The sequence below is a fragment of the Rana temporaria genome, chromosome 10 (assembly GCF_905171775.1).
Source record: "Rana temporaria chromosome 10, aRanTem1.1, whole genome shotgun sequence".
Lineage (NCBI taxonomy): Eukaryota > Metazoa > Chordata > Amphibia > Anura > Ranidae > Rana > Rana temporaria.
In genome coordinates this window covers 135,013,280-135,037,693 of record NC_053498.1, presented here as the reverse complement: position 1 = coordinate 135,037,693, position 24,414 = coordinate 135,013,280, and the positions used below count along the sequence as shown (strand labels likewise).

Sequence of the window (24,414 nt, the reverse complement as noted above, 5' to 3'; positions counted from 1 at the left end):
CGAATGCAATGGAAGCGCCACCTAGCGGCCATCCGAAATATTGCAATCTAAGATAGGACGGCACAAGCCGTCGTATCTTAGATATGTTTAAGCGTATCTCTGTTTGAGCATACGCTTAAACATAAGTCGGCGTAGATTCTGAGTTAGGTCGGCTTATCTACTGATCTAACTCTTATCTAACTCTTTCTGAATCTACCTAAAAGTATGCACATTGAAGGAGGACTGCACTAAGGTAAAGGAAGCTATTTAGGAAATAAAAATTGTACCTTTACAACCCCTTTAAGGTTTTACCAGCAGGGCATCTTGACAATCAGTAAATTATGCAGACAGCAAAAACACATGTTTAAGTACTTTATTAAGACGGATCTTTATTTGTTCTGGACAGTATTGCGTATCCAGTCAAGGTAGTTACTTACTTTTGTATACACTCCATATACACCTTTAGCCCCACAGTTCTCCCCCCAGGACACAATCCCACCAATGAAATAACGTTCTCTTTCACTATCTAAGAAAACCAATGCACCTCCACTGTCACCCTGGCAAGAATCCTTTCCGCCATCTTCATGACCGGCACAGATCATGTTTTCGGTGACCTTGGCTTTGATTGGCTTTCCACTATAGGCGTTCATACATTTGCCATGGTTGATTATGTTCACATGGACAAAGCGCAGATGTCTTGAATGTGGATTCCTTCCTGTGTCACCCCAGCCAGACACTTCCCCAACATGAAGATCATTATCGGCATCACTGATCCGGTTTCGGTCCTCTGTGGTCGGAAGACATATACCGATGATGGCGTCATTAATCGGCACTTTGCCTTTGAGTTTAATCAGAGCAATGTCGTGGTTGTATGTCTCATCGTTTCTGTAACTGGGGTGAATATAGATGGCTTCTGGTTCAGCCTTATAGAAGTTTGTGTCATTCCTACTGACGAACCCCATTTTCATTTTAAGTTCGGGTAGGTCGGTGCCTACTACAACATGGGCAGCGGTTATAATCCACTTATCATAGAGCAGGGCTCCGGCTCCATCCCCAATGTTGCCTTTTATCAATACTTGCCATGGGAACTGTCCAAGATAGGCATGTGTACCACCGATTATACGTTGTATGGCTTGTTTGGTCCTTTTTCCACAATCTGAGGAAAAGAACAAGAATTTCTAGAAACAGATGGAGGACTCGCACACACCAGTGATTTTTAATTTGTTACATTTTTAAAATATAATTTGAAATTGAAAAATGATTGCTGAATGTGTGAATATGCACAGTATTCTCTCTAAATACAGGGGAAAATGACATTTGATAAATACCATACAGCAGGGATGCCCAACCTTTTGAAGAGCAAGGGCCACTTAAGTGACTTGGTAATAGGGTGACCACGTGTCCCGGATTGCCCGGGACAGTCCCTCATTTTGCAGGTCTGTCCCGGGCACCTTCATTCCAGGACAATACAGTGTCCCGGATTGAAACTGACACAGCCACCCCCCTCCCCCCGGGCCAATCTGATGCCCCCAAAAAAGGCCGCCACATCACCGCTTTACTCACTGACAGTACTTGTCCTGGCCGGGAATGCCTGGAGGAGCACAATCCCCGCCCCCTGCTTGGGATTGGAGAAATCATAAATCCCGCCCCTTGTGTCCAATCACTGTGCTGTGATTCCTTACAGCGCAAGCTGATTTTTGGGAAGGGAGGGAGTCCCTGAATGGTCGTTTGGAAATGTGGTCACCCTACTTGGTAACCGATCGCGGGCCACAATGAGTGGAGCAGGCGGATGACAGGTCTGTATCCACTTTGCATTTTGAGAGCAGACACAGATACAGCCAGGGATGGACTGGCCATTGGGACTACAGGGAGTTTCCCAGTGGGCCGATGGCTCAGTGGGCCGGCTTCAGTGACAGCAGCCTGGGAGTTTCTCACTTTTGCCTAATCTTGTCCCATGAGAGGGGGGGGCACCAAACTGATTCTTTGCCCCAGGAGAAATAATGTCTAGCTTCCCCACTGGCACTGCCTATAAGAGTAACAGTACCAGCCGTTCTACTCTAATAAAGTAAAACGGCTAGTGGCTAGTGAAGGGGGAGAGGTGGCTTGGGGGGGTGCGGGAGTTGTCCGGCCGCTGTGGGCGAGACCTGTCAAAGTGGGCCAGTCTGGATGAAGTCCAGGGGCAAATTTTTGCCCCAGTCCAGCCCTGGATACAGCCCACTCTCCTCTATGGGCCCTTCCACCCAGGTGTAAGGGGATAGATCCCCTTCTGTTTTTTTTTTTGTAAATCGGATTAGAGATAGGCGGTACACCTGCGGATCAGTTTGAAAGCAGCCCAGTAACCATTGCAGAACAGATATGTCCACATTTGGTATCACTCCACCTGTGACAGGAGCCAGTGCTATAGAGGAAGCATTGGCTTATGCGGCTCTGCTTTGCAGTCACTTGCTTTCTCTACCGCCAGCTTCATTCACAACACTGATGCTCTGGGATGATGGATCAGCGATCCGCGATCTGGGCCTGGCCAATCAGCCATACCAAAGCACGAGGTCGTGGGCCACATCAGATTGCTCCGCGGGCCACATGTGGCCCCCGGGCCACTGGTTGGGCACCCCTGCCATACAGTATGGCAGAGCCCTAAGTTTAATTATAAATAATTAGGAGTTGATCAGATATAATTATAAGCAGTGCTTTTTTTCAGTGGGAACACGGGGGAACGCAGTTCCGGCACCTCCAGCTCTGAATGTATGTAACGGCAAAGGGGTGCTAGGGTGTACTGGAGGGTCTATTAATGCTTGCTGGGGGATCTATTGTTGCTGGAGGGAATCTATTATTACAGGCGGAGGGTCTATAGGGAGGTCAGTTGTTGCTGGTAGGGGATCTATTGTTGCTGGGGGTCTCTTGTGCTACTGGGAGACATCAACTGTTGAGGGAGGGGTCTATTGTTGCTGGGGGAGCATCAGTGTTGCTGGCTACAGGGGATCTATTTTACTTTCTATCATATACAAATTACTTAGCACCACAAATTGATACTTGGTTTTGTATCCATTACTAAGAGGTAGATAGGGGGTGGAACCAAGGAATGGTGCTCGGAGGTAGGTAGGGAGTGGAACCAAAGAATGGTGCTCAGAGGTGGGTAGGGAGTGGGACCAATGAATGGTGCTCGGAGGTGGGTAGGGAGTGGAACCAAAGAATGGTGCTCAGAGGTGGGTAGGGAGTGGAACCAAAGAATGGTGCTCGGAGGTGGGTAGGGAGTGGGACCAATGAATGGTGCTCGGAGGTGGGTAGGGGGTGGTACCAAGGAATGGTGCGCGGAGGTGGGTGGGGGTGGAACCAAAGAATGATGCTCGGAGGTGGGTAGGGGGTGGACCAAATAGGTGTCTCGGAAGTAGGGGGTTCCTGCACCTATTATAAGTAAATTAGAGAGTCTTTAAAGCTAAATTTAACACAAACTCCTAAAGACACAGATCAAAATCTATAAACGAGAGCTGTTTTTTCTGCCAAAGGATTAGTATTTCTTCCATCCAGTGCTTAGATTTACATAGCTCTGCCACAGAACATACCATGCAGGAAAAATAATTTATCTCTGGTGCCATTGGGAAATTCACACGGGTCTTGTTCCTATAACAATAGCAACCACACCAGGCCAGAAAAAGAGAGCGATTTTACAGTACTACAATATGTGCTTTTGTTTTATTTGAGGTCTTATCCTTCCCCAGCCTGGGACTATGAAGTAGCTCTGCTCTCTCCTCCCTATCGGCATGCTCCTTGAACTGTATCAAAATGCCTGGCTATTTGTGCTGATTCTACTTATCCTAATCTGGGTTCTGCTGTATATGGACTGATACCAACTCTTGCACTGCTTGCATTTAAAATATATTTTTTAAATAACTACACATCTTCATTTGTTGGTTTCATTTATATCTCAAGGTCGGAACATTCCTCAAAGAATTTTTTTTAATTTCTTAATAAACTGTTAGTAGTATAGATTGTGAATCCTTAGCCTGCTAGAGGGATGATTTTGCATGATTATTTTTTTTGGCCGGATATAAGGCATGTTTTAGATGATTTTACACTGTGTGTCAGGACTGGGCTTAGCTCTCTCTTCTCGGAGCTCTAGTTGCCCAGCTGTTGGTTAATTGCCAGTCATCTTCATTCCACAGTGACTCACCTGGTCTTCATTTCCTGCTCGTCAGCTAGCCCTGCTGGCTATTTAAACTACCTGGATCATATCTCCTACACCTTTGCCTGGTCAACATATCCAGATACTCTCTGCTGTGTTTTCCTTTTAAAGACTTTGCCTGGCTGGTTCCTGATCCTGTTTGCTGCCTCTACTACACTGATCTCAATTCTTGTTTCACTGGCTTGTTCCGACTACCCGTTCTGGTTACCCAACCCTGGTTATGTTTTGACTACATTTGCTCTGTTTGTACAACACGTACGACGGCACTATAAAGGGGAAGTTCGATTCCACTGGCACAACCCTTGGGGCTGCTTTTGCTAATCTCATGTTACCGTGTGTTAAGTAAAAGTTTGGTGAGAGAGACGATTCGCGCTTTTCAGTCTGTTACAGCGTGACAAATGTGCTATCTCCATTACAAATGCTACTTTTACCAAAGGTGCGCTCCCATCTCATACTTTGCGCGGGTTTCTAAGCATACACACGAACGTGTTTCGAACGGGTTTACGACGAGAAACACGACGAGGAAATTGAGAATCCCGATGAGAAAAAAGAGAACATGTTTTCTTTTTTTCTCGACGAGATCCACGACAGTTTTCTCGAAGAAAAACATACACACGACCGTTTTCCACGGCAAAAAGCTCTGCCACCAATTTTCTTGATGGATTTTGTCGAGGAAAACGGTCGTAAAACTAGCGTTCGTAATGGAGTAAGCACATTCATCACGCTGTTACAGACTGAAAAGCGCAAATCGTCTTTTACTAACACAAAATCAGCAAAAGCAGCCCAAAGGGTGGCGCCATCCGAATGGAACTTCCCCTTTATAGTGCCGTCGTACGTGTTGTACGTCACCGCGCTTGACTAGAGCATTTTTTTTGTTCACGATCGTGTGTAGACCGCTGATGGCTCGGTTCTCACTCCTCCCAGAGCAGAGCCCATGCTGGCTGTGAGTCAGCATGGCTTCTGCTCTACTTCTCAACGCTCATTGGAGTGCTGAGCAGTGGAGTGGCGGGGAGCGCTGTCTCCGTAGCTCGCTGAGACTGCCATCAATCAGGGCAGCTGGCGGATCCAGACTTGGAAGTCGGGATGACACGCTGCCCTGACTGATGGCAGTGACCTCAGCAGAGAGCGGACTTCAGAACGCTCTTCACTGAAAACGGGTCACAGGAGTGCAAAACTAACTGCACTCTTGCGACCCAAAGGAGAAGCCCAGCCTAAAAAGCTCAGACTGGACTTCTCCTTTAACCACTTAAGGACTGCCTAACGTCGATATACGTCGGGAGAATGGCACGGCTGGGCACAGGCACGTACCTGTACGTCGCCTTTAAGAGCCCAGCCGTGGGTCGCGCGCCGCCCGGTCCGAAGCTCCGTGAACACGCCCGCGGACCCGATCGCCGCCGGTGTCCCGCGATCGGGTCACAGGAGCTGAAGAACAGGGAGTCAGTGACGTAGCATGGGGGGTGGGAGGGGGGCCACTGCCCCGGGCGCAAAATTTAGAGAGGTGCTGTCACGAGTGTGGAAAGGAGGGAGCGCCAACAACAGATGGGACATAGGAACATATGCATGATGTTACCACTCCAGGCTTTACCAGTCATTATCAAGCACGCTCTCTTCTTCCCTACAGCCACTGCTGTCTCAAACAGTGGATAATGTGACCAGACTGGAGCTAGCTGAAAACAGGTAAGTCCATGGGTCTGGGGGGCGCAAATTACTTGTTTCTCCCCAGGCGCTGACAACCCACGCTACGCCACTGCATGGGGTAACTTCCTTTCACTGCTTTATTAAGCTGCCTGCAGAAGTTTGGGTAACTTTGCATGCTTGTGCCTATTAGGGAGGTAGGAGGCACTGACTACTCCAACAGAATAAATAGTAAAATCTATTTAATTCTAACTAATATAAAGTTCTAATTGATTGCATCAGATATTCGGACAAAGGTACTCAGCACCTGCTGAAAGACAGCAAGCGGTCACTCGTAGTTTCCAAGCCTCTGGTTGGTGGCCAGTACAAATAATGCTTGTATACAAGAATTACACTTTCAAGCGAGTCTCTGAACTAAACGTACCAGGCTCACATATTGGCAGTGATGTCGTCGTTGTATCTTTTTTTACCCACTTTCCTTCAGATCCACATTGATACTCCACTAAAATTGGGATAGAAAAAATATTATTTGTTAAAAATGTATATGTTTCAACCCACAACACTGTTTAAAAGCTCCCCATTGGTCACACATCTCCTCAGGCTCTGTCTCTCTAAGGTAATGCCACACTCCACAATGTCAACAAGTCCTTCAAACTTTGCTGAACGCATGAACTCTACTCTATGATCCTTCTAATGCATTTCACTTTTTTTTTTACCAGGGCACGCATCCCCCTTCCTCCTTATTGGTGGTCGCTGGCAGTAAAACTCCTCCAAACACAATCCTCTGACATTGGTGGCCAGTGGCCCCATTAAACTTCATTCTTACCCCCCTTGGGCATCATCTACAATCACAGCTTTCCTCTGCTGCAGCGGGAGGATTTAATAAATTGATTAATTCACTAAATCCTTAATTTTTTTATTCCTCTTGGCAATACTACTAGAATGTTTACATTGGTCATCACAGTAAACACATGGCACAGAGCCATTCCAGCTGGCTCTGTGCCTTTTGGCCATTGTTTTCTCTACTGTCAAGCCTCGAGTTTCTCGAGTAAACCCAGCGTGTGTACGAGGCTTTCAGGTTTCTCGTCTGGAAATCTGGCCAGAATCTCGACGAGAAAAATAGAGATCCTGCTCTCTATTTTCTCATCGGGATTCTTGTCGGCCTGTTTGCCGATGAGAAACCAGAGAGTGTGTCTACTTACCTGTCGCCGTGGAAACCCGTGTGTAACGGTCACCTCCGTTTACGACCTTCCATCCCATCCAAGACAGCTTATCGACACTCCAATCAACAGGACCCGATCCATAAGAATTCCCCCCCAGACACGAGACACACAGCTCTGTGCTTCTGGTTTCAAATGTAATGACAACTTTAATGGTTTCTTCTCAGCTTTTTATACAGTACAAGCATGTGACAGTATTCAAAGGGACAATGAGATCTCCACCCCCCTAATCACACACTAAGGGTAATTACTTAACATTCCTTAATCAACAACAAAACACCTTCACCCACTCCGTCTCCTAGGCAGACGTTTCGTCTCCGCTTACAGCTTGACACCTCTGAGCATCAATAGGTTGTAGACAGTGTTATCACACATAAACAGTTTTTAGCATGCATAATTATAGGTCTGGGAGCAGACCTGGGATTAACACCTGTCCGTTACAACACCTTTACACAAGGACAATGGACTGTCTCCCAGGCCCTGATGCAATTAGCATGTCACTAGAAATGAGTCACTATTGACTGGTTGGGCCAACATCTTGCAATTTCTCAAGATCCTGCAATATGAATTATTATTGAGGTCCTATCTCATGTAATACATGAATTATGATTCCCTTGCCACTCCATGCCCAAAGGGCACAGAGTGGACTCAGACCCAAGAGTTATCAGTGACGCTGACACAGGAGTATCCTCCATCCTCACAAAGTCTTTGGGTGTCACGGGTCATTCCGTTACACCGTGCATGCTCAAAATGACTTTGACGCATGCACGGTAGCTTCCACGGCATAGGTAGGGTGAAGCAAGATGGTGACGACGGCATCGAATGTGACGAGCACATGCACGTCGTAGTCGATGACGTCACTGCGTTCTTGCCTTTCAAAAGAAACGCGGTTCTTTTGAAAGGTCTGTGTGTACACTCGGGCGGCAAGAGATTCTTGCCAAGAATCTCGTCAGGAAAAACAACGTTTTTTACCTGACGAGATTCTGGCCCGTGTGTACAAGGCCTTACTGCCGGGTATGGCATAGTAAAATAACATATGGGTATGTCCAGCCATTTAGTTACTTTTAACCTGCCTTAGCCCTGCCATTGTAATGGATTCCATAAAGTAAACCTCTCACAAAGTTTGCCCCACTAATCAGTAAGGCAGGGACCAATTGGTTTATACAATAGGATGAAATTGGCACAAGGTTATGATAATCGACACCGGAACCATCAGTCTGTGTATGTGCAAGGGTGAGGATGGGCAAAAAGGGGAAAGTCAATAGGTAATTCAACAGTTTATAATCCTGGGACAGAGATGAGCAGTCCAAAACTTAGGGCAAGCCACCTCTATGAAGCAGAATTCTCCAGGGACATGTAGAAAATGACAAAAGTTGAGGCACCTTCTAAGTGTAAAACTGTAGACATTCAAAAGACAAAGGGCTAGATTCAGGTAGGGGCGCGCATAGTTACGGCGGCGCAGCGTATCGAATTTACGCTATGCCGCCGCAACTTACAGTAGAAAGTGCAGTATTCACAAAGCACTTGCTCCATAAGTTGCGGCGGCGTAGCGTAAATGGGGCCGGCGTAAGCGCGCATAATTTAAATGTGGAAGGGGGGGCGTGTTTTATGTTAATCTATGATGACCTGACGTTATTGACGTTTTGTACGAACGGCGCATGCGGTGGAAAGTGCAGTATTCACAAAGCACTTGCTCCATAAGTTGCGGAGGCGTAGCGTAAACGATGGTGTTTTTTACTTCACAGAAAATGTCGGTTTTTTTCATCACATAAAGTGATGGTGTGTATGCGGCATTAAGCCTCGTACACATGACCAGTTTTCCTGTCGGGAAAACTGCCATGACCGCTTTTGACCGGGAAAACTGGCCGTGTGTATGCTCCATGGCAGTTTTCCCGACAGGAAAACCACTGAGAATCGCGTCAGAAAAAAATGGGAAACATGTTATTTTTTTTCCTGCCGCGGTTCCCGGCGGTCTTTTCCCGACAGTTTCCCTATGGGAGACACTGCGGTGGAGCATACACACGGCCGGGATTCCCGGCCAAAGCTCTCACCGCAGTTTTCCCAATGGGAAAACCTCTGGTGAGTACACAGGGAAAGTTACTGAGCAGGTTCTCGGTTTTCCCCCCGGATTCCCGGCTGACTTTTTACCGCCGGGGAATCCAGGTCGTGTGTATGGGGCATTACAGGAGTGAATTTCCGTTCCTTGGCGTAGATTTCCTATCACTTCCTGGTGTCTCCCTCCGTTTGTAAGTAGGAGTCGTTTGTAAGTCAGATGTTTGTAATCCGGGGACCTCCTGCAAGCAAATCTTATATGAGGAAAAACATACACTTAACCACTTGAGATCCGCGCTATGGTCGAAAGACGTCCACAGCGCGGCTCTCAAGTGCCGGGTGGACGTCCTGTCGTTGTTGTTCCCTGTGCGCGCCACTGGGGGCGCGCAGTGGGGAAACAACGTGCCCGGCGCATCGTTCGGGAGCCGATGCGAGTGCCTGGCGGCCGCGATGTCCGCCAGGCACCCGCGATCGTCGGTGACAGCAGGGACGTGGAGCTCTGTGTGTAATGATGAGGTGTAAACACAGAGCTCCACGTGCTGTGAGGGAGAGAGGAGACCGATCTGTGTCCCTTTACATAGGGACACAGCATCGGTCACCTCCCCCAGTCACCCCCCTCCCCCCACACAGTTAGAACACACCCAGGGAATACATTTAACCCCTTCCTCACCCCCTAGTGTAAACCCCTTCGCTGCCAGTCACATTTATACAGTAATTAGTGCATTTTTATAGCACTGATCGCTGTATAAATGTGAATGGTCCCAAAATTGTGTCAAAAGTGTCCGATATGTCCGCCGCAATATCGCAGCCCTGACAAAAAAAATCGCAAATCGCCGCCATTACAAGTAAAAAAAAAAAATCATAAATCTATCCCCCATTTCGTAGGCGCTATGGGCTAGATTCACGTAGATCAGCGGATCTTTAGATCCGCTCGATCTATCTGATTTAAGATACGCTGCCGCAAGTTTGAGAGGCAAGTGGGTAATTCACAAACCACTTACCTCCAAACTTGCGGCGGCGGATCGTAAAACCCCCGGCGGAATTCAAATTCCGCGGCTAGGGGGAGTGTACTATTTAAATCAGGCGCGTTCCCGCGCCGATTTAAATGAGCATGCGCCGTCCGCAAAATTTCCCGGCGTGCATTGCTCCCACTGACGTCACTAAGACGTCAGTGGTTTCGACGTGAGCGTAACTTGCGACGCGCGGGTTTCTGAATCGGCGTACGCAAACGACGTAAAAAAATTCAAACTCGACGCGGGAACGACGGCTATACTTAACATTGGCTGCGCCTCATAGAAGCAGGGGTAAGTATACGCCGGGAAAACCGCTATGGAAACGTCGTAACAACACTGCGTCGGGTCCGCGTACGTTCGTGAATTCGCGTATCTCGCTGATTTACATATTATTCAGCGTAAATCAGCGGGAACGCCCCCCGCGCCATTTTCAAATTGAAAATAAGATCCGACGGTGTAACACAGTGTAACACTGTCGGATCTTAGCCATATCTATGCGTAACTGATTCTATGAATCAGGCGCATAGATACGGCCAGTGTAAGTCAGAGATACGACGGTGTATCAGGAGATACAAAAATACGTCGAAAAATACGTATCGGCCTTAACTGAGAAAAAAAATAGTTTTTTTAAAAAAAAATTGGGATCTTTATTATAGCAACAAGTAAAAAATATATATATTTTTTTTTTTAAATTGTCGCTCTTTTTTTGTTTATAGCGCAAAAAATAAAAACCGCAGAGGTGATCAAATACCACCAAAATAAAGCTCTATTTGTGGGGAAAAAAGGACGTCAATTTTGTTTGGGAGCCACGTCGCACGACCGCGCAAATGTCAGTTAAAGCGACGCAGTGCCGGAAGCTGAAATTTCGCCTGGGCACGAAGGGGGTTTATGTGCCCAGTAAGCAAGTGGTTAGATTTATGAAATGCATGATTCTGCTACGATCAAACCACATGGTGAATTGCTGATTCCTAATCATGATCATCATAGGATAGTGTAGTTGTAGAAAGAAATTCATCTCAGAGTCAGGGCCACAATTGTCTGTATAATTATAGGTAGGTCTCACCTATGTCATCTTTCATTATATAGAAAGTTGCGCAGTTGTACTGGATTTTGGCATTGTATGTAGTCACACCGTTGCTGGTCACAAAGAAGTAATTCCCATTTTCTAGAGCCGCTGGGGGTCCACAGTCAACAACTATTAGGAACACAAAAGAACAAATTGTTAGCTGCCATGAGAAATGTTAGCTACAGTGGCCCAGATTCAAGAAGCACTTGCGCCCGCGCAACCATAGGTTACGCAGCGCAAGTGCTTACTTGCTCTGGTGTAACGAGTGCTCCTGATTCAGGAACCTCGTTACACCGACTGCAGGCTAAAATCTGCGCGGCATAAGGCTCTTATGCCTCGCAGATTTTAGGCTGCATTCTTGCGGGGGCCGCTAGGGGGCGCTCCCATTGTGTATCAGCGTGTAGTATGCAAATTGCATACTACCACTGATTCACAAGCTTGCGCGGGCCCCGCGCAAGCCAGGTACGGAGTTTCCGTACGGCTACTTTTAGCGCAAGGCTGCCCCTTCTAATAGTAAGGGCAGCCAATGCTAAAGTATAGCCGGCCTTCCCGCGCCGTGAAATTTGAATTTCACGGCGTTTGCGTAAGTGAAACGTGAATGGCGCTGGACGCCATTCACGTTCACTTAGAAGCAAATGACGTCCTTGCGACGTCATTTGCCGCAATGCACGTCGGGAAAGTTTCCCGACGGAGCATGCGCTGTACGCTCGGCGCGGGAGCGCGCCTAATTTAAATGATTCCCGCCCCCGGCGAGATCATTTAACTTGCGCGCGCTTACGCCGGGCAAATTTGCCGGCGCGCCCTCACAATTCACGGAGCTACTGCTCCGTGAATCGAGGGCAGCGCAAAATATTTGCGGGGGCGCAGGGCAAAATCGTTGCCCTGCTCCCCCGCAAATATCGCGCAATTCTACTTGAATCTAGGCCAAGGTTAACTACAGACTTGAAACATACAAACACTGAACATTTGTAAAGAACATGTATATAAGAGAAAACCATTGACTTTATAGGTACCAATCGTTAAAATATTTTTTTTTTACGGTCATGTGTAGGCTCCAGAACATTTTTCTCGAAAAATTAGCATTAAAAAATTTAGAACATGCTCTAAATTTTCTCGTCGTTTTTCACGTCGTGAAAAATGGTCGTGTGTAGGCAGGGCCGGACTTACCATTGGGCTTGACTGGGCTCAAGCCCATGGGCCCCGCCCAATAGGGGGCCCCGGGAGGAGGAAGCAGGAAGAGCCATGCCGCTGCTGATGAAGAGGTAAGAAGTCCCCTTCACCCCCCCGCTCAACAACTACGATCGGCGGCCCCCCCTCTCAACAACTTTGATCAATCGACGACCCCCCCTGCTGAACAACTCGGATCGGTGGCAGCCACCCCCGCTCAACAACCTCGATCAGCTTAAATCTCGGCGGCACCCCCCGCTCAACAACTTTGACCCCCCCCCCACTTCTTGGCTCCAGGGGGCCCCTCAATTAACACTCAAGCCCAGGGGCCCCCACCACCCTAAGTCCTGCCCTGTGTGTAGGCTTTAACAACGTGAAAAAAACCGCTGCGGTGGCTCAACGCGATTGGCACTGCGCTGACAAGCCATTCACCTCTGCAGCTAGGGGTTCGGATCCCGGTCTCGGCGACATGTGAATTGAGTTTGGTGGTCTCAGCCCGGCTCTCGGTGGGTGTGCTATGCGAGGTAAGCCTGCGCTTAGCACGCCCACCCCCCTCCCACAAAAAAAAAAACACCACACTTACACGCACTCGAAATTGGGTTAGCATGCACGCACTTTGACCACGCGGTCTCTAAAAAGAGAGGCGAAGGACTAACGGGGCTGGTTGAGCGGGCTAGATCCTCTCACTCCCTTATAGGGAGTCCCTCTGCCCCGTTGGGCTTCAAAGCGGAGCAGGTAGGGCGGGCTGTGTGGGAGGACCCCCTCACACACCCGCCATTGCCACCCAGGGCATGGAGAAAGGTGGCAGATTGCCTCTGGGGGAGGCCTGCCTACTCCCAACTCCTGCAGTCCGGCTCCTCTCTCGAGTACACGCACAAAATACCCTTAAAGCGGAGTTCCACCCAAATTTGGAACTTCCGCTTACCCCACTCTTCACCCCCCTTACATGCCACATTTGGCATGTCATTTTTTTGGGGGGGGAGTGGGGGCTTCAGGAGGAGTGGGACTTCCTGTCCCACTTCCTCCTTCCGGGTAGACGATTAAGCCTAATCGCCTAGGCGATTAAGCTTAATCACTTACAGGAAGGGGTTGCTGTAGGCGATCGCCCAGGACACGTGACAGGTCCTCGGCGATCGCCTGTCCAATCAGACGTCGCCGGGCCGTGCCGCTCGCGCATGCGCAGTGCCGCTCGCGCATGCGCAGTGGGTGCCCGGCCGTGAAGCCGAAAGCTGTCACGGCCGGGTGCCAACACTGAGCATGAAGACGCCGGCGAGGGGGGGCGGGGAGCGGAGCCCCGTCCGGTGCGTCGCTGGAGCCGTGGAGCAGGTAAGTGTCGGTTTATTAAAAGCCAGCAGCTACACTTTTTGTAGCTGCTGACTTTTAATAAACTTACAAAATGGGTGGAAAACCCCTTTAAAAAAAAAACCCGCACATGCTCAGAAGCAAGTTATGAGACGGGAGCGCTCGTTCTGGTAAAACTAGCATTTGTAATGGAGATAGCACATTCGTCACGCTGTAACAGACTGAAAAGCACGAAGACTGAAAAGCGCGAATCGTCTCTCATCAAACTTTTACTAACACAAAATCAGCAAAAGCAGCCCAAAGGGTGGCGCCATCCAAATGGAACTTCCCCTTTATAGTGCCGCCGTACGTGTTGTACGTCACCGCGCTTTGCTCAAGCATTTTTTTTCCACGATCGCGTGTAAGCAAGGCCGGCTTGACAAGAATCACGTCGGAAAAAAACTTTGTTTTTTCTAGGACATTAAAAACGGTCGTGTGTACGCGGCTTTACTTCTCATCTTACAGAAAAGCCACAAGCCCAACATTCAGCTGGTTTGTACCCAACTCTACAGAAAGGCAAACTTCAGGTAGTTGCCCTAGCTAGCTGAATGAGAAAGGAATTTATAACTGGGAAAAAAATGTCCTGTAATTCTAAAGAAGAACTCCAGGAACAAAAAAAAATAACATTATATACAAGTATTCAATAGATTTAGAAATGTAAAAAACAAAGCGTAAATTGAACTCACTTTCACATATTGGTATTTTCTTATTCCATTGTCCAGTAACACCACACACTGCAGTGAAGGAGGATATGATCATTCCATTCTATAAAGGAAAAATTGCACAATCAGTCCTTTTGAGCTATAGAGTGTTTTTAATGTTGCAAATATTGGAGTTATTCTAAGTAAATTTGAGATAGAAGTCAAATAATTTTAGGAGAAAATCCCTTATCCAGGGCCGTTTGAAGGAATTTGGGGGCCCCAAGCAAAATGGACATAGAGGCCCCCCAAACCCCCCCCCCCCCCTGCACACACACAAAGCCTACAGGAACCGGTGGGCGGCTTCCTCCTGGCGGCTCTGGACTGTGAGGGAGGGGAGAGGGAGGAGGAGGGGAGAGGGAGGAGGAGGGGAGAGGGAGCCAGGCAGGACACAAGCGGCGCATGGATACAGACCGACGGTAGCAGTGATCTTACCGAAGGCCGGGATAGACTTGTGTGCGGTGCGCCCAGGGGTGCTCTGATTGGGTGGAGCGGCGATGACGTCACTCCGTGCATGCACGCGGGTGCATATAGGGCATATAGGGCCAGATCCACAAAGATCTGCCTATCTTTAGGCAGGTGTAGCGTATCTAAGATACACTACGCCGCCGTAACTTAGAGCGTAGTTTCCGTATCCTGAAAGAATTTGCGCCGTAAGTTACGGCGGCTTAGTGTAACTGTGTCGGCGTAAGGGCACGCAATTCAAATGGATAAGATGTGGGCGTGTTTTATGTTAATTCTACTTGACCCCACGTAAATTACGTTTTTTTTTTAACGGCGCATGCGCCGTCCGTGGGGGTATCCCAGTGTGCATGCTCGAAATCACGTCGCAAATAGTCAATGCTTTTGACGTGAACGTAATTTACACAAAGCCCTAGTTTTACGCAAACGACATAAACGACGGAAAATTCGGCGCTGTCCCGACGTCCATACTTAACATTCTGTTCTTGGACCTCTTCTCTCCTCTATCTATACCTCCTCCTTTGGGAACGTGATAGCCTCCCATGGCTTCCAATACCATCTCCATGTCGATGACACCCAAATCTATCGCTCTACTCCTCATCTCGCTCCTTCAGTCTATTATCGCATTACTAACTGACATATCAGCATGACGGTCGCACCACTAATCTCTCTAAAACTGAGCTGATAATATTCCCCCCTGTCCATGCCCCCCTCCGTTACTTTTCCATCAAGGTCAGTGATGCAACCATCAACCTCTCCCCTCACGTCAAGGGTACTAGGCGTAATCCTAGACTCTGACCTCTCCTTTTTGCCCCAAATCCAATCATTGTCAAAAGTGTGTGAACTTCAACTCTGTAACATCTCTAAAATTGGCCCCTTTTTAATTAACCACTTAAGCCCCGGACCATTATGCAGGTAAAGGACCTGGCCCCTTTTTACGATTCGGCACTGCGTCGCTTTAACTGACAATTGCGCGGTCGTGCGACATGGCTCCCAAACAAAATCGGCGTCCTTTTTCCCCCCACAAATAGAGCTTTCTTTTGGTGGCATTTGATCACCTCTGCAGCATTTATTTTTTGCGCTATAAACAACAACAGTTTAGGCCAATACGTATTCTTCTACATATTTTTGGTAAAAAAAAATCTCAATAAGGGTTTATTGATCGGTTTGCGCAAAAGTTATAGGCCCAGATTAACAAAGGAGATACGACGGCGTATCTCCAGATACGGCGTCGTATCTCTGAGGCCCCGTACACACGTCCGAGGAACTCGACGTGCCAAACACATCGAGTTCCTCGTCGAGTTCTGTGTTGAAGCCGCCGAGGATCTCGGCGGGCCAACTTTCCTCATTGAACAACGAGGAAATAGAGAACATGTTCTCTATTTGGCCCGACGAGTTCCTCGTCGGCTTCCTCGGTGAAAAGTGTACACACGACCGAGTTTCTCGGCAGAATCCAGCTCCGATCGAGTTTCTGGCTGAATTCTGCCGAGAAACTCGGTCGTGTGTACGGGGCCTGAGTTGTGCCGTCGTATCTATGCGCCTGATTCTTAGAATCAGTTACGCATAGATTTCTATTCGATCCGAAGTCTCTTACGCCGTCGGATCGTAACTGCATATTTACGCTGGCCGCTAGGGGCGTGTACGCTGATTTACGCCTAGAAATATGTAAATCAGCTAGATACGCGAATTCACGAACGTACGCCCGGCCGACGCAGTAAAGATACGCCATTTACGTTAGGCTTTTCCCGGCGTAAAGTTACCCCTGCTATATGGTGGCGTACATGTGGCGTACCAATGTTAAGTATGACCGTCGTTCCCGCGTCGAAATTTGAAAAAGTTACATCGTTTGCGTAAGTCGTCCGTGAATGGGGCTGGACGTAATTTACGTTCACGTCAAAACCAATACGTCCTTGCGGCGTATTTGGAGCAATGCACACTGGGATATGTCCACGGAGGGCGCATGCGCCGTTCGTGAAAAACGTCAATCACGTCGGGTCATGGTTATTTTACATAACACACGCCCCCCTGTTCCAAATTTGAAGTTGCGGAGGCGTACCGTAAATCGGATATGTTACGCCCACGCAAGGATACGCCGATGTACGAGAATCTGGCCATATAGTGTTTACAAAATAGGGGATAGTTTTATGGCATTTTTATTACAATTTTTTTTTTTTTTTTACTAGTAATGGCGGTGATCAGTGATTTTTTTTGTGACTGCGACATTATGGCGGACACATGGGACACTTTTGGATGCCTAGGATGAGGAGGCGCACGGTGGAAGCCGCCGTGATGCAGAGGGGGAGGAGATGCCCGCCTGTTGCCAGTAGGAGCACTGCCCGCCCAGAACCTAGATGGGGTAAGTATGAGGTGGCTGGATGACCAACAGCGGGAGCTGGGGGTTTTTGCGGGTGACCCTCCCAAAATAAAAAACAGCCACTGGTGCCTATGGGTGCTTCTAAGTGCCTTTGGGTGTTTTTGGCTACTTCTGAGCATGTCTGAATATTCCTGAAAATGTTTTTGAATATTTTTGCATATTTGTTATTCTTGGGATAACTTTGATGTTGATGCTTTCAATTTATTGATGCTGTCACTGTTTGGAGTGGTGTTTTTGATTTTATTTTTTGTTGTTTTTTGTTTGTTTATTATTTTTTATTAAAATTTGAGTAAAAAAAAAAAAAAGATGTCTTCTCTTTAGTAAAATGCATTCCCCTGTTCTACAAGAATTCACCAAAGGGTAATCTCTGCTTACAGGACTTTGTGGTGATTTATTAATGCAAGAAGTGACCGCACTGCTGCATGTCTCTCTGGCTGGTGGTCACTAAGGGCCAGATTCACAGAAGAAATACGCCGGAGTATCTACCGATACGCCGGCGTGTTTTCAAATTTCCCGCGTCGTATCTTTAGTTTGAATCCTCAAACCAAGATACGACGGCTTCTGGCTTCGATCCGACAGGCGTACGGCTTCGTACGCCTTCGGATCATAGGTGCAATACTTTGGCGCCCGCTGGGTGGAGTTTGCGTCGTTTTCCGCATCGGGTATGCTAATTAGCTGTTTACGGCGATTCACAAAGGTACGCGCGGCCGTCGCATTCTCTTACGTCGTCGCTAGCCGGCGTATAGTTAGTAATAACAATGGGTGATATATAGAATGCGCCCTAAAAAGTCGCCCACCGTTGCGCCTATGGAGGAGTGGATGATGCCTAGCTGCTGTTTAGAAGATAATAAGTGAACAAAAAGAATATAAGATGATGAAACTCTCTAAGGAGTGTCGACAAATTAAACCAGCGCTATCAAATAACTGTGCATATTTGACTATATAAAATACATTACTACAACCCATATGTAATGATATACAGTGATAATAAACAAAATATATCCAGTTTAAGAAATAAACACTAAACTGTGACTGTAATAATAAACACCCGTGATTGACTTAAACGTGAAGTGAACGCACTGAAAGTGCAAGAGACAGTCTTTAAAAATAATTTAGAACGTGGCCAAACAAAGCAAAGTTCATGTGTATAAGGATCCTGCGATCTTCAAATTTTTTCAAAAACTTCCACCACACCCGACAGTGCTCAGTGATTCCTCCCCCATCAAATGGACACTCACCGGATAGGTATGCCTCACACTCTCGTGTTTTGTATTTCAATATTTTTATTGAAGAAAAGAACAGAATAGTCGGCACACACAGGCCACTCGTTAGACAAATAACATTTCAATGAAGGAAAACAGAAAATAAAAATAATAACGATTCCAATCATTACACAGTATTAAGGCCTTGTAAATAGAGATACAATAAACAAAAAAAAATAGAAAATTAGCCAAAATTGGCCAAAATCACCGCAAGCCCCAATAGGAGCTTGGGCACCATTATACAATCTAACATAAGTAAATTAAAAGTCAAAGAGCAATACCGTGTAATACATAACAAGGAATCTTTATCCATTTCCTGAGAGTCTAAAGATCAGATAAGATTCCAAAATGACCTAGTATACCGTATGGTCAAACACAACAAGCATTAAAGGAAGAAAAGAAAGAGAAAGAGGGAAAAAGGAAATAAATTAAAAATAAGAAGAGAGGAAAAATAAGAACAAGAAAAAAGTAAAAGGGTAAGAGAATAAAAGAGCAGAAGAGGGTCAACTCAGAGCTCATTGGGGAACACACTCTCGTGTTTTGGCACAAAAAACCTTATCAGATGTAGTTGTTCCCGTCAATAAAGATGTAATCCAAATATGACATCCAATCAGTTCCACATATATGTCAGAGAGAGACAAAAGAAGTGCAAATAGTGTGATACCATCAAAGGTTTAATAGCACACCAAAATAAAACTTCAAACAGTGCACTCACAAACAAAATCTTGTAAAACAGCAGAATATCACATCAAGAAACTCCTTCAAACGTCAAAATGGTGAGAAGCGGTCACGGCGGACCCCCGATCAGCGAGAAAAAGTGAAACCAATTCTGCTACTCACGGTGCCATGGACTTCTGTCAGATGCAGCTGCACATCCACTTAAATAAAAAACTTCAAACGCACTCTGCATCCAAAAACGCAGCATTCACTAGTAAAATTAGACTGTATGGCAATACCCCGACATGTTTCGTTATAAAAACTTATTCATGGGAGTCCCATGAATAAGTTTTTATAACGAAACATGTCGGGGTATTGCCATACAGTCTAATTTTACCAGTGAGTGCTGCGTTTTTGGATGCAGAGTGCGTTTGAAGTTTTTTATTTAAGTGGATGTGCAGCTGCATCTGACAGAAGTCCATGGCACCGTGAGTAGCAGAATTGGTTTCACTTTTTCTCGCTGATCGGGGGTCCGCCGTGACCGCTTCTCACCATTTTGACGTTTGAAGGAGTTTCTTGATGTGATATTCTGCTGTTTTACAAGATTTTGTTTGTGAGTGCACTGTTTGAAGTTTTATTTTGGTGTGCTATTAAACCTTTGATGGTATCACACTATTTGCACTTCTTTTGTCTCTCTCTGACATATATGTGGAACTGATTGGATGTCATATTTGGATTACATCTTTATTGACGGGAACAACTACATCTGATAAGGTTTTTTGTGCCAAAACACGAGAGTGTGAGGCATACCTATCCGGTGAGTGTCCATTTGATGGGGGAGGAATCACTGAGCACTGTCGGGTGTGGTGGAAGTTTTTGAAAAAATTTGAAGATCGCAGGATCCTTATACACATGAACTTTGCTTTGTTTGGCCACGTTCTAAATTATTTTTAAAGACTGTCTCTTGCACTTTCAGTGCGTTCACTTCACGTTTAAGTCAATCACGGGTGTTTATTATTACAGTCACAGTTTAGTGTTTATTTCTTAAACTGGATATATTTTGTTTATTATCACTGTATATCATTACATATGGGTTGTAGTAATGTATTTTATATAGTCAAATATGCACAGTTATTTGATAGCGCTGGTTTAATTTGTCGACACTCCTTAGAGAGTTTCATCATCTTATATTCTTTTTGGCGTATAGTTAGTGCTGCTATTTTGTGGCGTATCTTTAGACTTGCTGGGCCAGATTCACAAAGAGATACGACGGTGTATCTCCTGATACGCCGTCGTATCTCTGACTTACACTGGTCGTATCTATGCGCCTGATTCATAGAATCAGTTACGCATAGATATGGCTAAGATCCGACAGGTGTAACTGTGTTACACCGTCGGATCTTATTTTTAATTTGAAAATGGCGCGGGGGGCGTTCCCGCTGATTTACGCTGAATAATATGTAAATCAGCGAGATACGCGAATTCACGAACGTACGCGGACCCGACGCAGTGTTGCTAGAACGTTTCCGTAGCGGTTTTCCCGGCGTATACTTACCCCTGCTTCTATGAGGCGCAGCCAATGTTAAGTATAGCCGTCGTTCCCGCGTCGATTTTGAATTTTTTTACGTCGTTTGCGTACGCCGATTCAGAAACCCGCGCGTCGCAAGTTACGCTCACGTCGAAACCACTGACGTCCTAGTGACGTCAGTGTGAGCAATGCACGCTGGGAAATTTCGCGGACGGCGCATGCTCAATTTAAATCGGCGCGGGAACGTGCCTGATTTAAATGGTACACTCCCCCTAGCCGCGGAATTTGAATTCCGCCGGGGGTTTTACGATCCGCCGCCGCAAGTTTGGAGGTAAGTGGTTTGTGAAATACCCACTTGCCTCTCAAACTTGCGGCAGCGTATCTTAAATCAGATAGATCGAGCGGATCTAAAGATCCACTGATCTACCTGAATCTAGCCCGCTATGTTAAAGTATGGCCGTCGTTCCCGCGTCGAATTTAAATTGTTTTTTTTTTGCGTAAGTCGTCCGTGAATAGGAAAGGACGTAGCTCACGTCGACGTTCAAAAAATCACGTCGGTGCGACGTTATTTCGCGCAAAGCACGGCGGGAAATTTCAAAACGGAGCATGCGCAGTCGGTTCGGCGTGGGAACGCGCCTAATTTAAATGATCCACGCCCCATTTGAATTAGGCGGAGGGATTTACGCTACGCCGCCGCAACTTTACAGGCAAGTGCTTTGTGAATCAAGCACTTCCCCGTAAAACTTGAGGCGGCGTAACGTAAATGCTATACGTTACGCCGCCGCAAATGTACATGAATCTGGCCCTAAGGTTTTATATGATGCAATTTTAAACAGGTCAATCAGCGGTCTGCTATATTTAACTCTTTACCAGCCACTAGGGATCTCTGTATCTTACCCGAAAATCATAGGTGTGCAGCAGCCAGATCTAATTTGGTGAACATCCCCCTTTATGTGGTGTACAGGGATTTGAAGAATGGCTTTATAAAACCAACCCATAAAGACAGTTATTTTCTGCACAGTATCTAGACGTAGCACAGAGGAGACTTGGGACTAGCAATAAAACCGACAGAGGGGCAATCACACAGCAACAAAGAAACAAAAAAAGTGTAAAGATAATGGAGACCGTGTAACAGATTTATAATAACTGGATCAAAAGTAAAAAAAACAAAAGTGGCGCTGTGACACATGGCAACCAATCGCATTCCTTGCTTCAGTTTGCAAAAGAAATGAAAGGGCCAGATTCACGTAGCTCAGCGGATCTATAGATCCGCTCGATCTACGTGAATTAAGATCCGCTCCCGCAAGTTTAGGAGGCAAGTGGCTAATTCACAAACCACTTACCTCCAAACTTGCGACGGCGGATCCTAAATCCCCCGGCGGAATTCAAATTCCGCGGCTAGGGGAGTGTACTATTTAAATCAGGCGCGTTCCCGCGCCGATTTAAATGCGCAGGCGCCGTCCGGGGAATTTCCCGGCGTGCATTGCTCCCACTGACGTCACTAGGACGTCAGTGGTTGCGACGATGCGCGTGTTCGTGAATCGGCGTATGCAAACGACGTAGGAAAATTCAAATTCGACGCGGGAACGCCGGCTATACTTAACATTGGCTGCGCCTGATAAAAGAAGGGGTAAGTATACGACGGAAAACCGCTACGGAAACGACGTAAGAACACTGCGACGGGTCCGCGTACGTTCGTGAATTCGCGTATCTCGCTTATTTACATATTATTTATCGTAAATCAGCGGGAACGCCCCCGGCGCCATTTTTAAATGGAAAAAAAGATCCGACAGTGTAACACAGTGTAACACTGTCAGATCTTAGCCCTATCTATGCGTATCTGATTCAATGAATCAGGCGCATAGATAGGACCAGTGTAAGTCAGAGATACGATGGTGTATCTGTAGATACACCGTCGTATCTCTTTGTGAATCTGGCCCAAGCAATTTGTGCCGTAAGTTACGGCGGCGTAGTGTAAATGTGTCGGCGTAAGGGCGCGGAATTCAAATGACTAGGATGTGTTTTATGTTAATTCAACTTGACCCCACGTAAATTACGTTTTTTTTTTTTTTTTAACGGCGCATGCGCCGTCCGTGGGGGTATTCCAGTGCGCATGCTCGAAATCACGTCGCAAATAGTCAATGCTTTCGACGTGAACGTAATTTACGCAAAGCCCTATTCGCGAACGTTTTACGCAAACAACGTAAACGATGGAAAATTCGACGCTGGCCCGACGTCCATACTTAACATTGCGTACGCCTCATAGAGCAGGGGTAAAGTTACGCCGAAAAATGCCTTACGTAAACGACGTAAAAAAATGCGCCGGGCAGACGTACATTTGTGGATCGCAGTATCTAGCTCATTTGCATACTCTACGCAGAAATCAGCGGAAGCGCCACCTAGCGGCCAGCGGAAATATGCACCTAAGATCCGACGGCGTACTAAGACGTACGCCAGTCGGATCAAGCCCACATTCAGTCGTATCTTGTTTTGTGGATACAAAACAAAGATATGACGGGGCATCGTAGAAATTACGCGGCGTATCAATAGATACGCTGGCGTAATTTCTTTGTGGATCTGGGCCTTTACAGTAACTTAAAATTTCAGCGTTCGACACTGTCACGCTTTAAATTACAATTGCGCGGTCGTGCGATGTGGCTCCCAAACAAAATTGACGTAATTTTTTTTCACAAAAAGAGCTTTCTTTTGGTGGTATTTGATCACCTCTGCGCTTTTTATTTTTTGCGCTATAAACAAAAATAGAGCAACAATTTAAAAAAAAATATATATATTTTTTACTTTTTGCTATACTAAATATCCCAATTTTTTTCTCAGTTTCGGCCGATACGTATTCTTCTACATATTTTTGGTAAAAAAACAAAATAGCAATAAACGTATATTGATTGGTTTGCGCAAAAGTTATAGGGCCAGATTCTCAGAAGAGATACGACGGTGTATCTCAAGATACACCGTCGTATCTCTGTTTTTGGCCCCGGGTATCTATGCGTCTGATTCCTAGAATCATTTACGCATAGATACGGCGTAGATCCGACAGGTGTAGGTCCCTTACACCGTCGGATCTTAGATGTAATTCTACGCTGGCCGCTAGGTGGCGTTTACGTTCATTTCTCATTTGACTATGCAAATGAGCCTGAAACGCTGATTCCCAAACGATTTTGCGCCGCCTCGTCGTCGTTTACGTCGTTTCCGTGAGCGCAAGGTTACCCCTGCTATATGAGGGGTAACCTTACGTCAGTCCGCCGTATGCCATGTTAAGTATGGCGTCGGGTCAGCGTCTTCTTTTTCCGTTGTTTACGTCGTTTTACTAAGTCGTTTGCGAATAGGACTTTACGTCAATGATGCTCACGTCGGCTTCATTGACGTTTTGTGTCGTGAGCTGGAGCATGCCCACTGGGCTACTTTTACGGCCGGCGCATGCGCAGTTCGATCGGCGCGGGGGCGTGCTTAATTTAAATACAAGCCGCCCCCTTTGAATTACGCGGCCATACGCCGGGCCATTTACACTATGCCGCCGCAAATTACGGAGCAAGTGCTTGGAGAATACGGCACTTGCTCCAGTAAGTTGTGGCGGCGTAGTGTAAATGGCTTACACTACGCCGCCGCGGATTCTATGTGAATCTGCCCCATAGCATCTACAAAATAGGGGATAGATTTATGGCATTTTTATTATTATTATATTTCTTTACTAGTAAGGGCGGTGATCTGCGATTTTTATCGTGACTGAGACTTTATGGCGGACACTTTTGACATATTTTTGTC

The 24,414-nt window shown here is 46.6% G+C and overlaps 1 protein-coding gene across 1 annotated transcript in view; it reads right to left on the bottom strand.

Moving 5' to 3' along the window:
* Positions 1-337: 337 nt before the first annotated feature.
* The window catches only part of MASP2 (MBL associated serine protease 2), an 84,476-nt gene continuing 60,399 nt past the window's right edge, over positions 338-24,414 (bottom strand). The window contains exons 8-11 of the mRNA XM_040326342.1: positions 14,340-14,418; positions 11,143-11,274; positions 6,219-6,296; positions 338-1,135 (exon numbers count right to left, since the gene is read on the bottom strand). Coding sequence (XP_040182276.1) covers positions 369-1,135; positions 6,219-6,296; positions 11,143-11,274; positions 14,340-14,418 — 1,056 coding nt within the window. The 3' untranslated portion in view covers positions 338-368. The remainder of the gene's footprint in view (positions 1,136-6,218; positions 6,297-11,142; positions 11,275-14,339; positions 14,419-24,414) is intronic.